This window comes from Patiria miniata, unplaced genomic scaffold (genome assembly GCF_015706575.1).
Source record: "Patiria miniata isolate m_02_andy unplaced genomic scaffold, ASM1570657v1 HiC_scaffold_29, whole genome shotgun sequence".
In the NCBI taxonomy this organism is placed as follows: domain Eukaryota; kingdom Metazoa; phylum Echinodermata; class Asteroidea; order Valvatida; family Asterinidae; genus Patiria; species Patiria miniata.
In genome coordinates this window covers 13,971,202-13,991,671 of record NW_024037068.1, presented here as the reverse complement: position 1 = coordinate 13,991,671, position 20,470 = coordinate 13,971,202, and the positions used below count along the sequence as shown (strand labels likewise).

Here is a 20,470-nt window from a genome sequence, read left to right as displayed (position 1 = left end):
GCCAGATGCAACACAGTCTGTGGAACCTTGCTGCAGTGAGCCATCAACTTGTAACAGTGGGCAGGGTTCTCACTTTGAATTATGTTGCATGATGGTGTGTTGGGCAGGGTTTCTAGACCAAATACCCCGGAGGATTAGGCCAAACCAAAAAAGTCTCCGGTTTCTGGTATGCGCGCGCGTCGCCGTAGCCATGCGCGTTGGCAAAATGAACAAGTTTTCTTTTCAGTGAAAGATGATGTCTCAAAACCGCCAAACTCACTGGTTTGACTGGAATCCTGCTGCTGCACAATTTTAACGTGTTTTTAGATTGGGTTTTGGTCGAGAATAAGCTTTATGTGGCCTCTCTGGACTCCTATATATTTGCACTAAGTTTAGTCGACACCATTTGCAGTCATCAGCCAACATTTGAAGCAAAAAAATCAGGTAAAAAAAAAATAGCCGCGTCGCCGCACCACTTTTGGGGCAAGCTCCATACCAGAAACCGGAGACTTTTTTTTTTTGGCCTTAGAGATACCGAGAAGTTTTGTTACAGTGTATAAGGAAATTAGACTCATTTTTAATGAGCAGGGCACATTTTGCAAACATTATTGATCAAGAGAGGCAGGGTGATCTTGAATCCATGACACATTGATCATGATTTGAAAAACAAGTCAAGAAAGTTGGTCTCACCTCCAAAGTAGGTTTTCCATTTCCGTTCCAGGGCCTGCTCTGCTGTTTCTCGGGGTGCAGATGTACGGAGCGACGATACGTCAAATTTTACATTCGGCACGACCCTGTTTGGAGCTCCGATACGGGATGACAAGCCTAATGGATAGCTAGAGGTAGGGATGGTCCGGGGGTAACTACCTCCGACTGGCCCAGAGTAGCCGGTGTAGTCTGTCGTCGGGATAGTCCCGTATCCATTTGCATCTTGGTAGCTGGGGGAGGGTCCGGAATGAGACCACTGGGAAGCGATGTGGGCCGGCAATGCATTGTGGGATGCCTGACCAGATGCATGATGGGAGGGTGGCATTCTGGGTTCTTGTAAACGGGACTCGGGTGGCGCGGTAGCGTGCGTTCCAGCAGGTGCGTGATGGATACCAGCGTGACGGGTACCAGCGTGGGTTGGAAAGGGTTGAGCACTGGCAGTTGAGCTTGGCTTGGGGACATTTGTCCTCAGATTGTCACCAGTAGAGGGCGACATGTTCTGACTCTGCTGTTGCAGCAGTCCCATGACGTTGGACAACTGCTGGTTGATGACGTTGAGGGAAGAGACCACGGGATCCGCAGCGGTGCCAGTTGGTGGATTCGTGCTGCCGGGGGCAGGGTTGTGGCTGGGGACAGAGGTTGATGAAACTCGTTGCTGGTTCTGGAGCATCTGCTGCAGCTGAGCGAGCAATGCAGTGGCCTGATTCTCTGGAGAAGTACCTGGTATGAGTTCAACAAGACAATAAAGACAATACCATGATTTCCAACAAAATAAGCGATGCCATGATTCCTGCAATATAACCAATACATGTACATGTACATGTACAATGATTCCTACAACATACCATGATTTCTACAGCATAAGCAATACCATGATTCCTATAACAAAAGCAACACCACAATTCCAACAACAAACGCAACACCACAATTCCTGCAACAACAGCAATACCATGATTCCTGCAACAAAAGCAATACCGTGATTCCTACAACAAAAGCAGCACCGAGATTCCTACAACAAAAGCAATACCGTTATTCCTACAACAAAAGCAATACCGTGATTCCTACAATAAAAGCAATACCATGATTCCTACTACCTAAGCAATACCATGATTATTACAACCAAAGCAAAATAATAATTCCTCAAATTAAACCAATTTCTCATTTTCTACAATCAAAGCAACAGAATTGCTGAAACCACAGGAATACCATGTTTCCTACAACAAAATGTTTTCTCTGAATTATGATAAAATCTCAATATTTTTCTATTACTCTGGGGTTTTGCCCTTTGTGTGTTCCCAGGAGGTCATGGGTTCCAGATGTTTGCAAGTTCTCTTGCGGTACAGCATTTTAAAAGTTCAGTTGCCAACGAACAAAACGTAAAGGGGGGTAATTAGGCCATCAGCCTGGGGATTTGGTCGGTATCAAATGAGGGGAATAATGCTCATTGTGATTTTTTTGGCAAGGTATACACCCCTGTAGTTGGAAAATATGTGATAGCATTGCAGTGGTGGCAGCTTTTGGGTGCAATCCCTTTTTTTGTTAAACAATGGAGGTCAAAACATGCTTGTTGCCATTATAATTATTCAGGTAACAAGCACATTGGCGGCTATTTTGAAAATAAAAAAATAAAAGTGATAACACCCAAACAAACTGCCACCGCTCACACTGCAAAGCTATCACACATTGTCCAACTCTAGATGTGCATACCTCGCCAAATACCGCTATGAGCATTGCTCCTTTTGATCATTTGATACCGGTGGCCCAATTATTGGCCGAAGCTGATAGCCTAAATGAATGATTTAGAACAAGTAAAAATATTCTCTGCATGGTCTGTGTTACTTTGTATTGTGGCCACTTTCAATTATTCCCCTGGCCTGCCACTAAGCACATGTACATTGGTAAAATGTATCCTCTTCGACTTTTAACAGGAAGGCCTCATACCCAATTTGGAGCTCTTTTCCTCAACGTCGCTCATGCTGGTGTTGCTGGCACTAGACGAATCGCTGAGAGACAGGTTGGGCACTGACAGCTGTGGAAAGTTGACATCCAGCTCACTCCCAGAAATCTGCAGGAACAAGAAAAGCCAGCATTTTCAAAATTTCTTTTGTTCACAGCAAATGAAAAGTAGGGCATTTTAAAATTCAATCATTTCTGCCATCAAGCTTTCCAAAAAACAAACCATGGGCCCATTTCATAGCGCTGCTAAGCACAGAATTTTTAGCTAACAGAACCTCAGTCTATTTCAGACAGACCATAAGCAGGAAGCACAGCAAAAGGCACGTTAATCTCCGAGGAAAAAGCTGCTTAAATCAGTGACGTAACAATAGAAATCAATCTCGATACGCGCGCAACCATCAGCACATCCACACCACGAAATAGTGCTTAATAAGTTACCACAATTTTCTGCTATAGTAAGCACATCTTTTCTGCTAACTGGTAAGCGGCGCCGTGAAATTGGGCCCAGCATTTATCACCTCTAATGTTACAGTGAATTTATTTCATTCTTTACAATTAAGGCAACTATTCCGAATTAAAGTCCCATGCAAACCAACGTTAACTCACCCCGTCCTGCATGGACGTCTCCAGTTTCTTGATCCCGCTGGCTTTCTCTCGGACGAGTCTGCGACCGGTCGACATATCCACCATGGCCTTGTCAAGCTCCAGGGCCTCCTTTTGATAAACATAAAAGTACTCGCTTAACCCTAGCCCTTTTGGGTGTGTGAACAATTTTAGTAAAATTGTTCTCCCCGTCGATTTCAAAACTTTTGTTATTTTCTCTCCCAATGTTTTTTCAATTTGTACATTTATTTTGACGAAAAAAAACCTACCTTATCTATATTTTGGGCATCTGGAACACTCTGGCAAAAGGAATGCCTTTAGTTTGGGTTACTATTGTACAAGCAAAGCGTAAAAATAAAAAAAATTAGAAAAATGATTCCATGACTAAAATGTGGGCGGATTTTGTTTGTTTGATATCTCATTCAATGTCAAACTCTTCCAGGCAACTGTTGAAAGTGTTCTCCTTTATGGAGCAGAAACCTGGACAATGACAACAAAACTAAGAAAGTCAATTGATGGCTGCTACACCAGACTGCTTAGAGTTCCAGCTGGAAGAGTCACACAACCAATCAAGAGCTCTACAGACAACTACCAAAAGTAACAACTACTATCAAGAAGAGACGGCTCCAGTTTGCAGGGCATTGCAGAAGATCCAGCAACCAACTAGTGGCCAGCTTGATTCTCTGGCAGCCAACCCAGAAAAAGCGAAACGTGGGACGACCAATGACCACATATGTTGATACACTGTGCCAAGGCACCCAGCTACAACCACGGGAAATTCATAGTTGCCTGACAGAAAGACAATCTTGGGAGCCATCACTAATGTCCCACAGAAGTGGCCAGAGTAAGAGTAAGAGTTAGATGTGAACAGCTTTTGTAATGCTAGAAAAGCAGCAACTTACGACAACTTTAATTTTCAGTGTGAAACACAACAATACACTGTGAACTTAAAGAAATATAACCCAAAAGACAAAAAGTCCAATGCTGGGTCCTTTCATACCCTTTCCAGTCCCAGCCTGACGTCCTCCAGGATGGACGCGCCAGCCGGTGACAACCCAGTCGTCTGTTGACGTCGCAGGTCTCTCCTCCACTCCTGCCTGGCGTCGTTCAGCGCCCTCTGGCGCTGTCGCAGGACCAGCCGCTGTCGCCGCAGGAACTCCCCGGCACGGCGGATGGCACCATTCTCCTCCAGGAGTCGGGACTGAGTGTCACTGTGGAGAGATTAGAGGCATATCAGATCATTTCTTTTCATGCATTTTGTTCGTTGCCAATAACAAAACCACACAAAATCCAAAGAATGTTCAGCTAACCTATTGAAACTACCCCTGTTGAAGTTTCAACTCAGTGGATATTACACTTTTCGAGAAATTAGTGCCAAAAAACAATATAAAATTGAACACCCTTTTGATCACGAAACACAATTTCATCAACAGCACTCTGTCTTTCCAAAAATCAGTCAATTGACTGATCGTTGGAAATCACCTACATTTCTTGATTTCTTCTAAATGACAGCAAGCCAAACGAAAGAATTTCACAGGTGTTTTTGTACCAGTAGGCCCTACGGTCTGTAATCCAGGTAAGCTTTTTGATAATAATTTGGTACGTTACTTTTGAGATGAATGGCAAATAATCCTATATGCCTTTAAGACATTACCCCCCACCCCCCAAACGTCAGACTTGCCAATGGTCTTACATTTGATGCATGCGTTGTCTGATCTCCACCTCAGTGAAGTCTTCAGATTCGTCCGAGTCGGTGGCGTATCGGCCCCAGGCCTGCCGTCTGGGCTTTCTGCTCCGGTACTCCGGCTGTTAATTGCAAAATCAAAAAAACTTACAAACATAACACCGCGTTCCCACTTGAATTGGGAAAAGGTGGATCAAGATCCGGCATTTTGTTGTGATCGTTATCTTACCGCAACGAAACCGCAAGTCGCGTTTCCACTTATGCTTGATCCACCTTTTCGTACGGAAATGTTGGGTCCGAAAGGTCACTGAGTTCGGAATTACTGGTGGGAGTGCCAGTGTTGCATGCTAGGCCAGGACGGGTCAGTTTTCAAACAGCGCTATCAGTATCAGTATCAGAATTCACCTACAAAAATTACGCGAATTCACCGACATAAATCACGGATCCGTAGAGGATCCGTGCGTGCATTAACTGGTGAAATCGAACAGCGCCGCTCATTGTGTGACATCACGGCAGAAACCAATGCATCGATGAGGGATTCCCTGGTTCTGAAGCTTCTCATTGGTTAGAAATGGTCACATGATGTACTACGACTTCATTTCCAATTTTCTATAGTCAATACTACAGATTTGTCACCTCCAGACGCACCGCGTTATCGGCACTATTCTCATCGCATACTCGTAAGCTTTTCTATGATTCTGTGCCAAAGTGAAGTGTTTTGGTGAGTGCGGACTCAAAGGCATTTATGGATGGAAAAATAAGTGAAATTTCACGAATGAAAAAGGTTTAGAAAATGGACGAATACGCAACGAAAATTGTAAAAGGCCTAGTGTAGTTATGCATGCATCGTGCATGCGCGGTGCTAGCCCGTAGTTCAGCGGTTGTTTATTGTGCATGTTGTGTACGTTGGAAATTTTCACATGAGCTACACGCCCGAAACGTGTTGCTTCGTTCATAAAACCGCAACATTTTCGCGCCACTCGTGCACCGGGCGGATGTTAACAGGTCAAATTGCCGGATCAGATCCACCTTTTGCGTTCCCATCTGATCGTGATCCGGCAATTGCCGGATCTGATCCACCAATTGGGGGATCTGTATCCTGGTCCAGAGGTGGATCAGAAAAGGTGGATCTGATCCTGATCCACCTTATAACGGTTAGCGTTCCCACTACACACAATTGCCGGATCTGATCCACCAATTGGGGGATCTGATCCGGCAATTTGGCAAAAGGTGGATCAGATCCCCCAATTGGTGGATCAAGTGGGAACGGGGTCTAAGTTCCTTTTTCCTTCAGAGGCATATTTTAAACCCTTTCCTTAAACTGTTTATTGACCTGGCTCTCCCCATAACCACATTGTTTGCTCAGTCATGCTGAAATCACTAGAGCGTGAAAAATGGACCATAAGTTGAAAACTCACTTTTTTTTCAACCCAGATTTTCACTGCCAAGGAGTGATTAAAATCAAAGGTGTTGTACATAAGGTTTGTTCCTTGAATGTTTCCCCTTTATGGGATGGAAAAATCAAGGTCACATGTGCAAAAATAAGAAAGTTATGTCTGTTTGTTGACCTGGTCCCAGTTATCAAACTGCAAGCCATTTTACCACATGACCAAATGGCTCTCCATATCTCAAATTGTGCGTGGATACTTCTAAAGCACTTTTCTTAAATTTTTATGATGGTAACCTTATGAATAAACTTGAAACTTTACAGGCCTGTTTTCTCAGTATTTAAATTTTTTTTGCAGTGTCGATAAACGTGAACTTTACACGGCCATAACTTGTCAACGGAATGTCCGACTGAAGTTCAACAAACAGTATTGTAAGCAGAAATTTATTGTCTTTCCTAACACCCACAAACTCTCATTTCGACCTCTGCTCAGTTCTGTCTCATTATGTCAGAACGATTCACATTTTTAACCAAAAAAATTATTAAAAGAAAACAACTGCAGGTGCACATTAGCTCTGGCTGTCTTGCATGAAAGTCTCGCATGAAATCGATCAAAATGATCCCGGCCAGAGCTTAAAAATGCGACGCCCAAAAATGCACACCGATGGCATATATGGAACACCATACTTTAAATGTATACCTAGATTTATAGTGATTTGTGATAAACACCATGTGACTATAACATTACTGCAGATATTTTGCCTCCATTTACAAACTTTTCATATACATCTTTCCGAATGGTTACAAACAATATTTGTGAAGAATTTAATTCATTTTGGTTGTCTTTTTTGAAAAATTGAAATTTGGTAGTTATATTTCTGTGGGCAACTTAGGGGGCTTTGTTTACCAGTCCGCTGATGTCAATGTCGCTGCCGCCGCGAGTATAGCGCGGACTCCTGTCACTGCCGTGGCGCCCCCTAGAGTTTCGGTCACTCGCATGTCTCCTGGTAGGCGCCTGGTAGTCATCATCTGAGCCTGACATGTGAGAAACCATTTGACAGAAAGCAAGTTATTAAACCAACTACACGCTGAGGTGTGACGTCACATTCTCCCCAGGTTACGCTCATGCCCTCAACAACCGTTCATGTGCATTCCATTATGATAAATTTCATGTACGTTTAACACACACGATCACAGACAGCAATGTTACATGCTTTTATAGAACATTTTCACAAATGAGTACCTGAAAATGGTTGACTGCCTTTCAGCAGACTGTCACCACACCAGTTACAACCACAATTGTGCTCATTGTTGCTTCAAAGAGGAGAATCAAGCCAATTATGAAACAAATTCACAATCATGACAATAGCCATAGCAAAACCACAGTGTTCACTTGGCCGTTGCAGTGCGCGTGAACCAGTCATCATGGTTGAACCGGGTTGTCCTACGAATGCCGTCACGACTACACCAGTGAATAGAGTTGAACAAGGCTCTACGACCTGAGCTAACCAGAGCTATGTTGGTCGATATTTGTGTGTATACACAGGATGCGCATGAAACAATTGTCAACAAAACAACCAAAAACACAAGTACATTGTAAACACAAAAGAGGAAATATTATCTTTTAAAGGGTGGGACTTTGTCTACTTTCGTTTCAAAACACAGATATGCTCAACGCTGTAGTACAAAAAATGCTTTTGCTTGAAGATCTTTTAATGAGTCAGACCAATATGAATTGAGAGGGGAAAATGGTGGATGGAGAAATCTACCTACCCAACAAGTAATCTTCCCTTTCGGCCGGTGTACGAAGCAGATCTCTGGGGTGAACCATTTGCCGAACCTAACAAAATAGTGATAACAGACGCTAGAGTTAATTGAGAATCTTTCAAAACAATTTTGACACAAATTCAGACTTACTTCAAAATAGTAAAAAAGTACCATTTTCAGTGACGGCCACATTTTTAATTTCCATACTTCCCAACCCTGAATTTCATCATTAGTCATATTGCAGTATTCTCCACTGCATCAGATTCAAACAACTATTGTAATTCTAATAGGGAATGGTTTAAACATCTGCACTATTAAGCAGAGAGTCGCTGGTTCAAGTCCCACCCAAGCCAGTTTGTGAATTTTCTTTCTCGCAAGCTCTTATCAGACGGAACGGCGTTGAGAACCGGCAAAATATTTAAATGTATGATCCTCTTCCAATTTTAACAAATGTGATCTTCAACCCATTAACACCTGTACTGCATTGTATTACATTGTGTTTATTCGCTTAACCCTGCGCAGCGTTTACAAGAAATTTTTATCCGAAGTCGCCAACTGCGTACCTTTGGGACGCAGGTACTTCCCCCACTACGCAAGACCCTATCCATGTCAAAACAACAAAAAGCCATGTGCCAGACAGTGTCCAGGCATTTGCCAGACAGGGCACTTAAAAGATAATTGACTGGTGGCTGCGGTTTGCGGCAATGAAGGGAGATGGCTGTGTCAAGTTACAGGTGTTTGGATATGGTTCAATGAGACTTGGCAGGAGGCCTGGTCCCAAGGTTGTTGACACCGCTCGGGTGAAACCCTGGCTGCAAAAATCATTGAACCAGCTGATTTGGCATGGATTGAATGAGGATTAGATGGAAGGTGAACGTCATTGGCCCTCATTTTTTTTTTTTTTCTTCAAAAAATTCGGTCACCTGCATACCCGGGGTAACGATAAATAAAGCCATAGAGTTCTCGGGCAGTTTTGGGTGTTACAGTGAGTAACAAGCAGGGTGGTTTTGGGTGTTACAGTGAGTAACAAGCAGGGTGGTTTTGGGTGTTACAGTGAGTAACAAGCAGGGTGGTTTTGGGTGTTACAGTGAGTAACAAGCAGGGTGGTTTTGGGTGTTACAGTGAGTAACAAGCAGGGTGGTTTTGGGTGTTACAGTGAGTAACAAGCAGGGTGGTTTTGGGTGTTACAGTGAGTAACAAGCAGGGTGGTTTTGGGTGTTACAGTGAGTAACAAGCAGGGTGGTTTTGGGTGTTACAGTGAGTAACAAGCAGGGTGGTTTTGGGTGTTACAGTGAGTAACAAGCAGGGTGGTTTCAGGCGCTACAGTAATAGGCAGGCGCTGACGCCTCCATATGATTGTACACAAAATAATTGGCCAAAAAAAAAAAAAAATCCCTACCTACCTACCCTATTTTTCGAATGCCATGTAATTGGAAGCAGTATTTTTATTTGGCCTAAGTACACTGTAATACAATGTAGTACATATGCTAATGCATTCACTATCTTAAAGATATAGTCCATCATTTGTAATTTGTGCATTTTGTTCGTTTGAAGCAACAAAAGTGTTCAAAATCTAATGAAGGATACTGAACAACTAACCTGATGAAGTTTCAGCTCAGCTTCAGCTGTATATTCCGAGAAAAACAGCATTCTAGGATCTCAATTTTAAATCCAAAGTTGCTGAATCATGTTTTGAATTCTTTTGAATTGCAGCTATACGCGATGTCGCGCACTGATCTGACGAATTATAGCAACCGCCAATGCGGTGTCGTGCCAATGCTTGCGCGCGCTGCGCTGGATAACAAAACGAACTACTAATTCAAATTTTCCTACGGTGCGTCTTAAGACGCACCGTTGGAAAGGCCTTCTTTCGTTGATAACTTCAAAATGATAGCTTGCCAGAAAGATTAATTTCACAGGGAGTTTAGTCAACCAAGTATGTTTTTCAACAATAATACGCCAGTTACTTTTTCGGATGGCTGGAAATGATGGACTATAGCTTTAAGAATAATGAGATGGTTAAAAGGGGAGACTTGATTGAAAACTGCATCAAACTGCCTATGATCAGTATACAAATGACTTAGCAACCTTACCCCTTTGGAGGGAGACGGGGTGGGCTGGGATAACTCCTCCAAGTCCAAGGCATCGGCGCTGGGGGTCTTGGGTAATCTCAGGCCGGCGGTCCGGGGTGCTGAGCCATCCTCTGAGTAGTGATGACCATTGGTGTAAGGCTCATCATCATCAAGCCTATCCTCCTCTGCCATACGCTGTGGCATCCTAGCAACACAGAGACAACATTTCTGATCAATGACTTGTTAAAGCTACAGTCCATCATTTGCAGCTATCAAAAAAGTAACTGACGTAATTATTGTTGTAAAACATACTTGGTTGAAAGATAGTAAGGGGACTAAACTCCCTGTGAAATTCTGGCAAGCTGTCATTTTGAAGAAATCAACGAAAGAAGGCCTTTCCAACGGTACGTCTAAAGATGCACCGATGGAAATTTCCGGGTTTTTTTCTTTTTTTTTCTTTGGCGAAGCGTGCACAAGCATTGGCACGACGCACACACGTGCGCAGTTGGATATCGGTGCACGACATCGCGTAGCTGCAATTGGCGAGAATGTGTCTCGGATGCTGAATCCAGGCCCAATTAAAAACATGATTCAGCAACTTTTGATTTGAAATCGAGATCCTAGAATGCTGTTTTTCTTGAAATGTACAGCTGAAGCTGAGCTGAAACTTCATCAGGTTAGTTGTTCAGCACCCTTCTTTAGATTTTGAGCACTTTTGTTGCTTCAAACGAACAAAATGCACAAATTACAAATGATGGACTGTACCTTTAACAAAATACATGACTAAAATGCCAAGTTGTAATTGAGTCAGTCACAAGTCAATCCAAAATCAAATCGCAAGTCAATTGACAAGGCAGGCCACAAGTAACATGAAACAAACAATGACAAAGGAATGCCTTTGTCGATAAATGCAAACATGTCGATAGATGCAAACTGTAAACAGCCATAACTTGTCAACGGAATGTCCGATTGAAGTGCAACATACAGTATTGGAAGGAGAAATGTGTGACCTGTTCTGTCAAAAGCAGACGCTTCTGGGCAGAGGTTGAAATTGAGATAGCCCCAAAAAACGCTGTGGGGGTGATTTTTTTCGATTTTCAAATTTTTGCTAAATTTGTAATCCTGAACATGTCTAAAATATACTATAAAAGTTTGAAACCCTAATTTGAACTCTAAATATAGTATTGTTTATGATTTGTTAAGGTAAATCAGTTAAAGAAATTAATGTTTTGTGACGTTCGTGGCCATTTTCTCCGTTTTCTACTTTTCAACACAATGAACTTCAAAATAGCATAACTCTGTCCAGGAATGACCAGTTTCAAAAATTAAACCACCTATTAAAAGGAAAAAGAACATTTTTTAACAATATGCAAAAATCTCATTTTTGACCTTATGCCCAGAAAAGTCTGATTTTGACAGAACAGGTCACATTTATTCTCCTTCCTAATACCCACAAACCCTCATTTGGGACCTCTGCTCAGTTCTGTCTCATTTCCGCCTCACAAATGTGTCCCTAAAAGTGCAAAATGAGTCAGAAATCGACAGAGCTTTTTGAGTTAAATACAAGTCCTCAGACAAATCTTGCATAATGGACATTTCTGTCAACTTTTCACCCACATACTTATCCACTTGTCCATATTTACCAGAATGTCAAACTGTATAATGCATTACAAGGAAGAGCCAAGTTTCCCTTTTTAAAGCTATAGTCCATCATTTGCAGCCATCCGAAAAGTAACTGGCGTAATTATTGTTGAAAAACCAACTTGGTTGAAAGAAAGTAAGGGAACCAAACTCCCTGTGAAATTATTCTTACTGGGAAGCTGTCATTTTTAAGTAATCAACGATAGAAGGCATTTCCAACGGTGATTCTTAAGAAGGAAAATTTAAATTAGTAGTTCGTTTTGTTATTCAGCGCAGCGCGCACAAGTATTGGAACGACGCACACGCGCGCGTGGTTGTTATAATTCGTCGGATCAGTGCGCGACGTCGCGTATAGCTGCAATTCAAAACAATTCAAAACATGATTCAGTAACTTTTGATTTGAAATTGAGGTCTTAGAATGCTGTTTTTCTCGGAATGTACAGCTGAAGCTTAGCTGAAACTTCATCAGGTTAGTTGCTTAGTATCCTTCATTAGATTTTGAACTCTTTTGTTGCTACAAACGAACAAAATGCACAAATTACAAATGATGGACTGTAGCTTTAATGCATAAAGAAAGAAGGAGTTTTAAAAATGTCAAAGGGCTCGTTGCCTGAAATCCAGTCACAGATACCTTGGTGATGTCTTGGCCTGTTGCTTCAGTCTCTGCACCGCGGCCAGTAGCTCGTCCTTCTCTTTCTCAAGATGCTTGACTCGCATCCTCTCCTCCTGTATGGACTCCAGCAGCTCCTGGCGCTCTGCCTGGATCTTCTTGACGGCCTCGGGGTCCATCTTAGCGGCCTGACCAGCAAGCATCTCCTTATCATAATGCCAACACATGTACAAAATTACCATAATGGCCTACACACAAATGTTCATGGTGACATAATCTTTGCATCTTAGGCCCCCCAAAAAAGTCTCTGGTTTCTGGTATGCGCGCGCGTCGCCGTAGCCATGCGCGTCGGCAAAATGAAAAAGTTTTTTTTTCAATGAAAAATGATGTCTCAAAACCGCCAAACTCACTGGTTTGACTGGAATTCTGCTGCTGCGGAATTTCAACGTGTTTTTAGATGGGGTTATGATCGAGAATAAGCTTTATGTGGCACTAAGTTTAGTCAGGCACCATTTGCAGTCATCAGCAGACATTTGAAGCAAAAAAGTCGGGTAAAAAAAAAAAAAAAGCCGCTTCGCCGCACCACTTTTTGGACAAGCTCCATACCAGAAACCGGAGACTTTTTTTTGGGGGGGGGCCTTATGCAACATTGGGTTTTTCTCAACACCCGTATACTTCATAAGCACTGTATACTAAGTGCTGTCCGAGGGCTTGCAAAAGCAAATCCACAAGCTTACTCGGGTGGGACTTGAACCCATGAACTCCTGCTTACTGGTGCAGACGTCTTACGACTCGACCACCGAGATTGTCGGATTCGGCTGGCTGGTTTGAATCTGATAAAGCAGCTGGTACCGCAAGGAATTATAATTTATATAATGGAATTTTGCATCTAGGAGATGTACATTCAGCATTGGGTTTTGATCTTCACCGATGTAATTTCATGAACAGCAAAAGACTCAGTGTTGTCCGCCTTAGTTCATCATTGCTCCTTAGTTCAATTGCGTGGCAGTGCAATTAGTGAAAAAAAGATGTATACATGTGCAACTTTAGTGAAAATGCATGGGCTATAAGCCACTCAATCATAATAATGTCAGCAGTACTAAAGACTGTCACAAGCCAATGTGGCCCATCAGGCCGGCATTTATCTCCACTTTCAGTAGCATGAGACGACTGTTTTCCATTTCTATTCCCCCTGGATGCGATACCGGTCCATCGCAGGTTACTCCCAAGCTAATGCCGGCACCCATTTATACTCCTTGGTGGAGAGAGAGGCAAGTGGGGGTGAAGTGGCTTGCCCAAGGACACAGCATATATGACCAGCAGCTGGACTGGAACCCCTGGCCCTCTGATCACGAGTCATGAACCAACCACTCAGCCACACTCCCCACAATAATAATGCAAACATCTAACGGCCTCTAAGTCCTTATAAATAGCCTGATTGCCAGTGTCTATAACGGTCAGTAATGTACCCCAAGGCGTGTGCTTGTCCACACGGACCTACATGCGCATAACACAGATTCAAAACGACTGAAGCTTTCTACTTGAGAATCAGAAATGTTATTGTTGTCCAAACAGGCAATACACAATAATCATTCAAATATGAAGTCTTACATGTTGTTCCCGACCGAGTTTCTCTTTGTCCGCTTCCAGCTTTTCCCGTCTTTTCCTCAGCTTGCCCTCCTCCTTCTCCAGGGCCTTCCGAGCTTCCTCCGTCTCCTTCCTACACTCCTCGATGGCCTCGCGCGCCTCATTCAGGGCGCCCTCCTGTTCCTCCTGGCTTCTTTGGAGCTCCTCCCGACGCCGCTCGTACTCCCGTTGAATGTCCCGCATCTCCAGCTCAAAGTCCTTTGTCAGCTGTTCCTTCTCTGCCTCCCACTGGGACTGGAGGGTAGATTTCTCTTTCTTCTCCTGTGAAAAGAGGGCATGGTGAGTGGTGATGTCCTTATCTTCAACCTTCTAGACTGAGACTAAAATGTTCATGGTCGGGAAATATAATCATAGACCAAAAATGGCCTTGCACTGGTTGATATGTCAACGTACCAGAATAGTAATTGCTATATTGCAAGTGAGATGCACGCACTATCACCTAAACTGGTCAGTCGTACTAGGGAAGTCATACCTCAAGATTAGCTCCAAGACTCCCAAATGTGCAAAAGTAGTGATCACAAGTGCGGTTTATGGTGGTACCAAACTAATACCTGAAACATTATTAGGGTAAGTCGGAAAGTCTCACATAATGTTTCCACTTAATTCTTACTCCAATTATGAATGAGGTATACGATGTATTGGAGTTGTAACAGAAAAATGGTTTAGCATTCACTATTTCTTATACACTCAGTATAATTCACAATGGCAACGGTGGGTACCTGACTTCACTGTGCCAAGCACTAGACTGTCAATTATGTAAGTTTTGGCCTCCACGCTTTTTCACCACTTTCTAGAGCCCACTGGACGGACACACTGCTAGTGCGTATTATATAACTGACATACAGATCCTTGTCATTTGATTGGTGGAGCTCACATCACGTGACATTTTGTTATTGCTCCCATTCATGCCGCGGCTCAAAAAGTACTATCCGCCCATGGGGAATGGGAAATACTATTCAACAGTTAGGATCGTGACGCGGTATTTGTGTGCAAATGCATGCTGGTGTGTGCGTTCAGCATTGCGCGTAGCGCGTATTGTTCCAAAGAGCAAGCGCTACAGCGTTGGATTCAAATATTTTCGTGAAGGGGTGGTTTCAAAGAGAGAAATACATTTTCCGCCAGTTTTGTATTGAAATAAAGTTCAAATATATCAAATGACAAGGATCTATATGTCAGTTATATAAAACAAATATTGAGTGGCTTTAAATTGTGAAATGGGAGGAATATTATCGCTCGGTAAAAAATCTGGACTTTTCCATTTCACGAGGCGAGAAAAGTCCAGATTTTACCTTGCGATAATATTCCTCCCATTCCACGCTGAGCCACTCAATATTTGTATACTGGATCACGCCAATAGCATGAAGTACACACAACTAACTTTATTCTGAATGCGCAGAAAGCCATAGCTTCTTAGTGTGAGCATCAGATGTCGTCGACAATGCGTTTGAATGTCTCTCCCAGTGGTCTCTCTCAACTCGCCCTTTCTTACGGAGCCCATCAGATAAAGTATAATAATCAGTTTATTTCGATTGGGCAACTGCCTAAGCAGACATTACCAGTTCTTCCATTTCCCGCTTGGTCTTCTTCAAGTTGCTCTCGTGCTCTCGTCTCATCTTCTCCAGCTCCTTTCTCTGTTCCTCTTTGACTTCCTGTTTCCTTTCCTTCAAGACGTTCTCCATCTGCAAATCAGGTGTAGAATCACAATTTGTTTCTTAGTGCAGAAAAACCAACTTATTAACCCTCCTATGCAAACATCTATTCTGAGCCATGCTGTTACTTGGGTCCAAATTGGTCAAGTGACCCATTGGTGTGTTAAAAGTATACCAGGGGAAGTGAAAGGAAACTTCTGTTGGTGACCTTTTAAACAGCAGGGGGGTTAATAGTTTTGAGAATTTGTCTTCAAAATGCAGGGGATAGAGATGAAGAATTGGCACTAGAACAAGTGAACCACAGAGAGAAACTAAAGATCAGAGAGAAAGAAGATTAGAATATACTTTTGAAAAATAGTTGAGACAGACAGACTTCAGTTGATAAGTTTATCCAAGCCAAGGGGGTGTATAGGCTCAAGACGTTGGACCAACTAGTGCAAATCATTATAAATGGTACTCACAACTCTTCTTACTTGCATGCCTACTAACACACACACACAATGGTGTATACACCTGCAATTGTGGACCCCCTATTGTCCTCCTTTTGTTTGTACTTAAACTTTTTAGCAACAACTCTCATTGGTTTTGTACACGAATCTCAATTGTGGACATTTTGTCCTCTATTGTTCGAGGTCCGAGATTTCAATACGTATACGAACTCACACAATTACCACTCATGATGTAAACATACTCTCCCTCCATCACCCCCCCAAGAAAAACAATGAATAAAAACATACCAACAAAAACAAATTGTAAAAATAACTTATTACACCACACGTATGTTTGTGCCTGCCACTTAGTTTGTCTATTGTGCCCAGGTATCCCACTCGACGCAATCAGCCTTTGTCCCTTAATAAGGCTTAAATGCGGCATGACATAATCAGTCTTTTCTTACTCTAATTTTTGTTTCAATAGGTCTATTGATGCTCTGTATTCAAATGATGTAGTAGTCTTTTCGTAAGCAGTGATTTTCGTTGATTACGAATTTTATTTTGTTTTCCTTAAAAATCTGAGTTTTTTGGAATACGTGAGACCTATGGAAGTGAAGCCAGCAATGTAAATGTTCCCTTACATGTGATAAATAGGGAGCTTTTTTAAAAATCATTATTCACAATTATTGATTTGCTCATTATGCAATACTCATATAATAGAAATTTTGGACATTTTATTCCGACATAGCGCCAGAATATGTTGGTAAAGTGTCGCCAACATGCGAAGACTAGTGGATGTCTCACACTGTGCATGTGTAGCAAGTATAGCCTGTAAGTGACTACACAGGCAATAGGCTATGAACATACGTGACCAATGGGAGAATCTTGTTATTTCTTGTTCTTATCCCGAGTTTGCCACAAAAGGCCCTGAAAAGTTTGAAATGCAGTACATTCAATTGCAAATTTGACGGTCAAATCAACCCAGAAAAATGTTCTCACATCTCCTTCCATTTCCTGCACGACAGAGTGCTTCTCCCGAGAGATTCGTAGCTTGTCTTCTTCTCTGCGCTTCTCCTCCGCGTTGGCTTCCTGCAGCCTTGCTCGGAGATCATCCATCTCCTTCAAAAGAGGGAAACCACAAATAAAAGCAAATTATAAAAGTATCTTATGTTAGAGTTAGGTAAAGGTAGTCACAAGTCTGCCGTTCGTCAGCCTCAAGTCAATCAAGAGCCATGAAAAGTCATCATAAGTCATAAGCATCACAAATCAATCACAAGACAATCGCAAGGCGTCCAGTCTTTTATTCCAGTGAAAAGCTATCCAAAGGAACAGTGACAGAGGTATTCCAATGCCACTTTTTATCCCACTGTAACTTGTGACCTGGCTTGTGATTTGACTTGTGACTGACTTCATTACAACTCTGTATTATATATTTCTCATTTACCAGGCTCATAATTAGCCAGCTCATAATTAGCCTACGCCCTTTTGTTTTTCAAATTTAAATATCTGGTACACCAACTTGTTTCCATACTTGACCCTAACGATCCCCAACCAGCCAAACTCCAACACCAGGGTTTGTTGGAATCTGTTAGGATGAGTACTGCACTCGTACACTGACTGTGCTTTAAGTGGGGTTAGGCATACCACAAATAAACAGAGTCCAACTGTTTATGTGTACAGTTTACCATATGGTGTTGGGATAATTTGCAAGGATGAGGAAGGTTCCTAGTAAATCACCCTTGGGAGTCAGGGTTCGTACACTTTACCTCAGATTTATGCAGACTAACGACAATGTTGCTATGGACCAACAGTTGTCAGATACATGAACAGTTTTGAATTTGTGCAAGGGGGAATAGTGCATACTTAAAGCAGAGGTTCAAAATTGTTGGGCGAAAAGTCATCATTTTCAAACATTGGAGGATGCTTCTCTTGTGACACACTGTCTAATCACGTGCCAGAAATTGCAGACTGTGACCTTTGACCTTACCCGTTCATGCTTGTGTTTCATTTCCTTAGTCTTCTTTTCCAGCTCTGCGTCCTGCGTTTTCTGCAAGTCAGACAGAGATGACCGCTCCTCTGATTCAAGCTTGTGTCTCAGATCATCGAGAACCTGAAGAAAACAAAAGCGTTTTTATTTAGTGCGTTTTTGTTAATATTCAGATTGCAGACAGGATAGTTTTCATCCAAGTATGTGCTTACGGTTAATGCCAACAATAACTGAAAATGTAAAAACAAAAAACAAAACCAGCCAATTCAAAACTAACCATTAAAGCTCAGGCCTTGGAGAAACAATACCGTCTTCCTATGGAAACTGTGGCTTTCAGACACAATATGTTACTTTGTCAGTTTGTGTTTATGGGCATGACTTCAAATTAACTTCTGCCTTCTAATTTACAAATGTGTCCACAATACTGAGACACCATTAACCCTCCTACTATTTAAAGCGGGAGTCCATCATTTGCAGCTATCCAAAAAAGTAACTGGCGTAATTATTGTTGAAAAACATACTGGTTGAAAGATAGTAAGGGGACCAAACTCCCTGTGAAATTATTCTTTCTGGCAAGCTCTCATTTTGAAGAAATCAACGAAAGAAGGCCTTTCCAAAGATGCGTCTTAAGAAGCACTGTAGGAAAATTTAAATTAGTACATATAGTTCGTTTTGTTATTCGGCGCAGCGCCCGCAAGCATTGGCATGACGCACATGCGCGCGCGGTTGCTATAATTCGTCGGATCACTGTGCGACATCGCATAAAGCTGCAATTGAAAACAATTCAAAACATGATTTAGCAACTTTTGATTTGAAATTGAGATCCTAGAATGCTGTTTTTCTCGGAATATACAGCTGAAGCTGAGCTGAAACTTTATCAGGTTAGTTGTTCAGTATCCTTCATTAGATTTTGAACACTTTTGTTGCTTTAAACGAACAAAATGCGCAAATTATGTCTTTAAAAGGTCACCATTTTCTTCCTCACCTCCTGGCATACTGTTTACAAACCAATTGGGCTTTTGACCAATATTGACCCAGGTAATAACCAGGCTGACAATGCATGGTTTCATAGGAGGGTTAAAGAAAAATAATAATGTGCACAATATTCAAAAGTAAGCAACAAAACGTTGAAATATTTATATTGTGAAACTTTGTGACAGAGGGCCAACATCTGGGTTAAAATGTATGGGATTTTGACATGGTACCTTTTGACTCTTGTCCTGCAATTCCTTGTGTTCTCTCTCCTCCATCTCGGTCACCTCCTTCTTGATCGCATCCATCATCTTCTTCTTCTCCTCCTCCAGCTTGGCCGTCTCATTCTCCTGCAGGTCCCTGACTTCCTCCCGTAGCGTCTTCAAGGCTTTGTCCATGTCGGCTCTGCGGAGCAAAGGATAAACCCGATTAGGTTAACCTATTACAACTTGTATTACATTGTATCATATTGTATTACACTTTATTTATTCCCTGATGATTCCATTCAAACCATGCAATGCTGCAGTGGTTATTGGTTGTACAGGGAGTAACAGGCAGGGCAGTTTGGGGTGCTATAGGGACTAATGGTTTATGCTGGGCTTTGCACTTCCCCATATAAGCACTGTATGCACCCAATATTGCCAAACCATTTGCAAAAAAACAAAACAACTGGAAGTTTGCAAGAGTCAATGATTAGGGATTGTGTCCGTTTTAATAGTGTGTAAAATCAAAAATGCAATAGTTTTGTGGCATAAAGTACCTTGTGATCACATGTAAAATAACTTTCCTTCAAAACATAAGTAGAATGGACCATTTGTTGTTTGTGCATTTTGTTTCATTTGAAGCAATAAAAGTGCTCAAAATCTAAAGACGGGTGCTTAACAACTAACCTGAGGAAGTTTTGGCTCAATGAATGCTGTATATTCCAAGAAAACAAAATATTCTGGATCTCGATTTCAGTTCAAAAGTTGCGGAGTCATATTTTGAATTACGCCCTCTACACATCCACACACTGACCCCTCACCTTAGTTTGTCTTCTTGCTCTTCTTGTTCTTTCCGTATGGTCTCTCTGAGTTTCCTCATGGCGTCTGACTTGCCCTCCATCAGCATGGCCTCTTCCTCTTCCGTGTCCTCTTTCAATTTCTTTCTCAGATCACTTAAAGATTTGAAAAGAAAAAACACGAAGATTGCAAGTCAAGAAGGAAGATTTTTTCTCATCCCCACCAAGGTCAATTTGTGCCATAATGGAAGTCGGGCAATTCCATGCAAAATTGGGAATTTCATCATTCAGTTACGGACCTCATTATTATTCGTAATATTTAACAATTTTTTTTTTCAAATAATGAAAGTGGAAATAAAAGGTAGCACCTTTTATTT

At 42.0% G+C, this 20,470-nt stretch overlaps 1 protein-coding gene across 1 annotated transcript in view; it reads right to left on the bottom strand.

The window, feature by feature from the left end:
* LOC119735601 (centrosomal protein of 164 kDa-like) overlaps positions 1-20,470 on the bottom strand; it is a 45,849-nt gene that overhangs the window by 9,008 nt on the left and 16,371 nt on the right. Inside the window, exons 12-26 of the mRNA XM_038209367.1 lie at positions 20,118-20,249; positions 19,327-19,498; positions 18,122-18,244; positions 17,134-17,253; positions 15,611-15,733; positions 14,019-14,315; positions 12,429-12,613; positions 10,178-10,361; positions 8,091-8,157; positions 7,225-7,352; positions 4,940-5,052; positions 4,247-4,457; positions 3,250-3,357; positions 2,629-2,752; positions 670-1,407 (exon numbers count right to left, since the gene is read on the bottom strand). Of these exons, the coding sequence (XP_038065295.1) occupies positions 670-1,407; positions 2,629-2,752; positions 3,250-3,357; positions 4,247-4,457; positions 4,940-5,052; positions 7,225-7,352; positions 8,091-8,157; positions 10,178-10,361; positions 12,429-12,613; positions 14,019-14,315; positions 15,611-15,733; positions 17,134-17,253; positions 18,122-18,244; positions 19,327-19,498; positions 20,118-20,249 (2,825 nt within the window). The remainder of the gene's footprint in view (positions 1-669; positions 1,408-2,628; positions 2,753-3,249; positions 3,358-4,246; positions 4,458-4,939; positions 5,053-7,224; positions 7,353-8,090; positions 8,158-10,177; positions 10,362-12,428; positions 12,614-14,018; positions 14,316-15,610; positions 15,734-17,133; positions 17,254-18,121; positions 18,245-19,326; positions 19,499-20,117; positions 20,250-20,470) is intronic.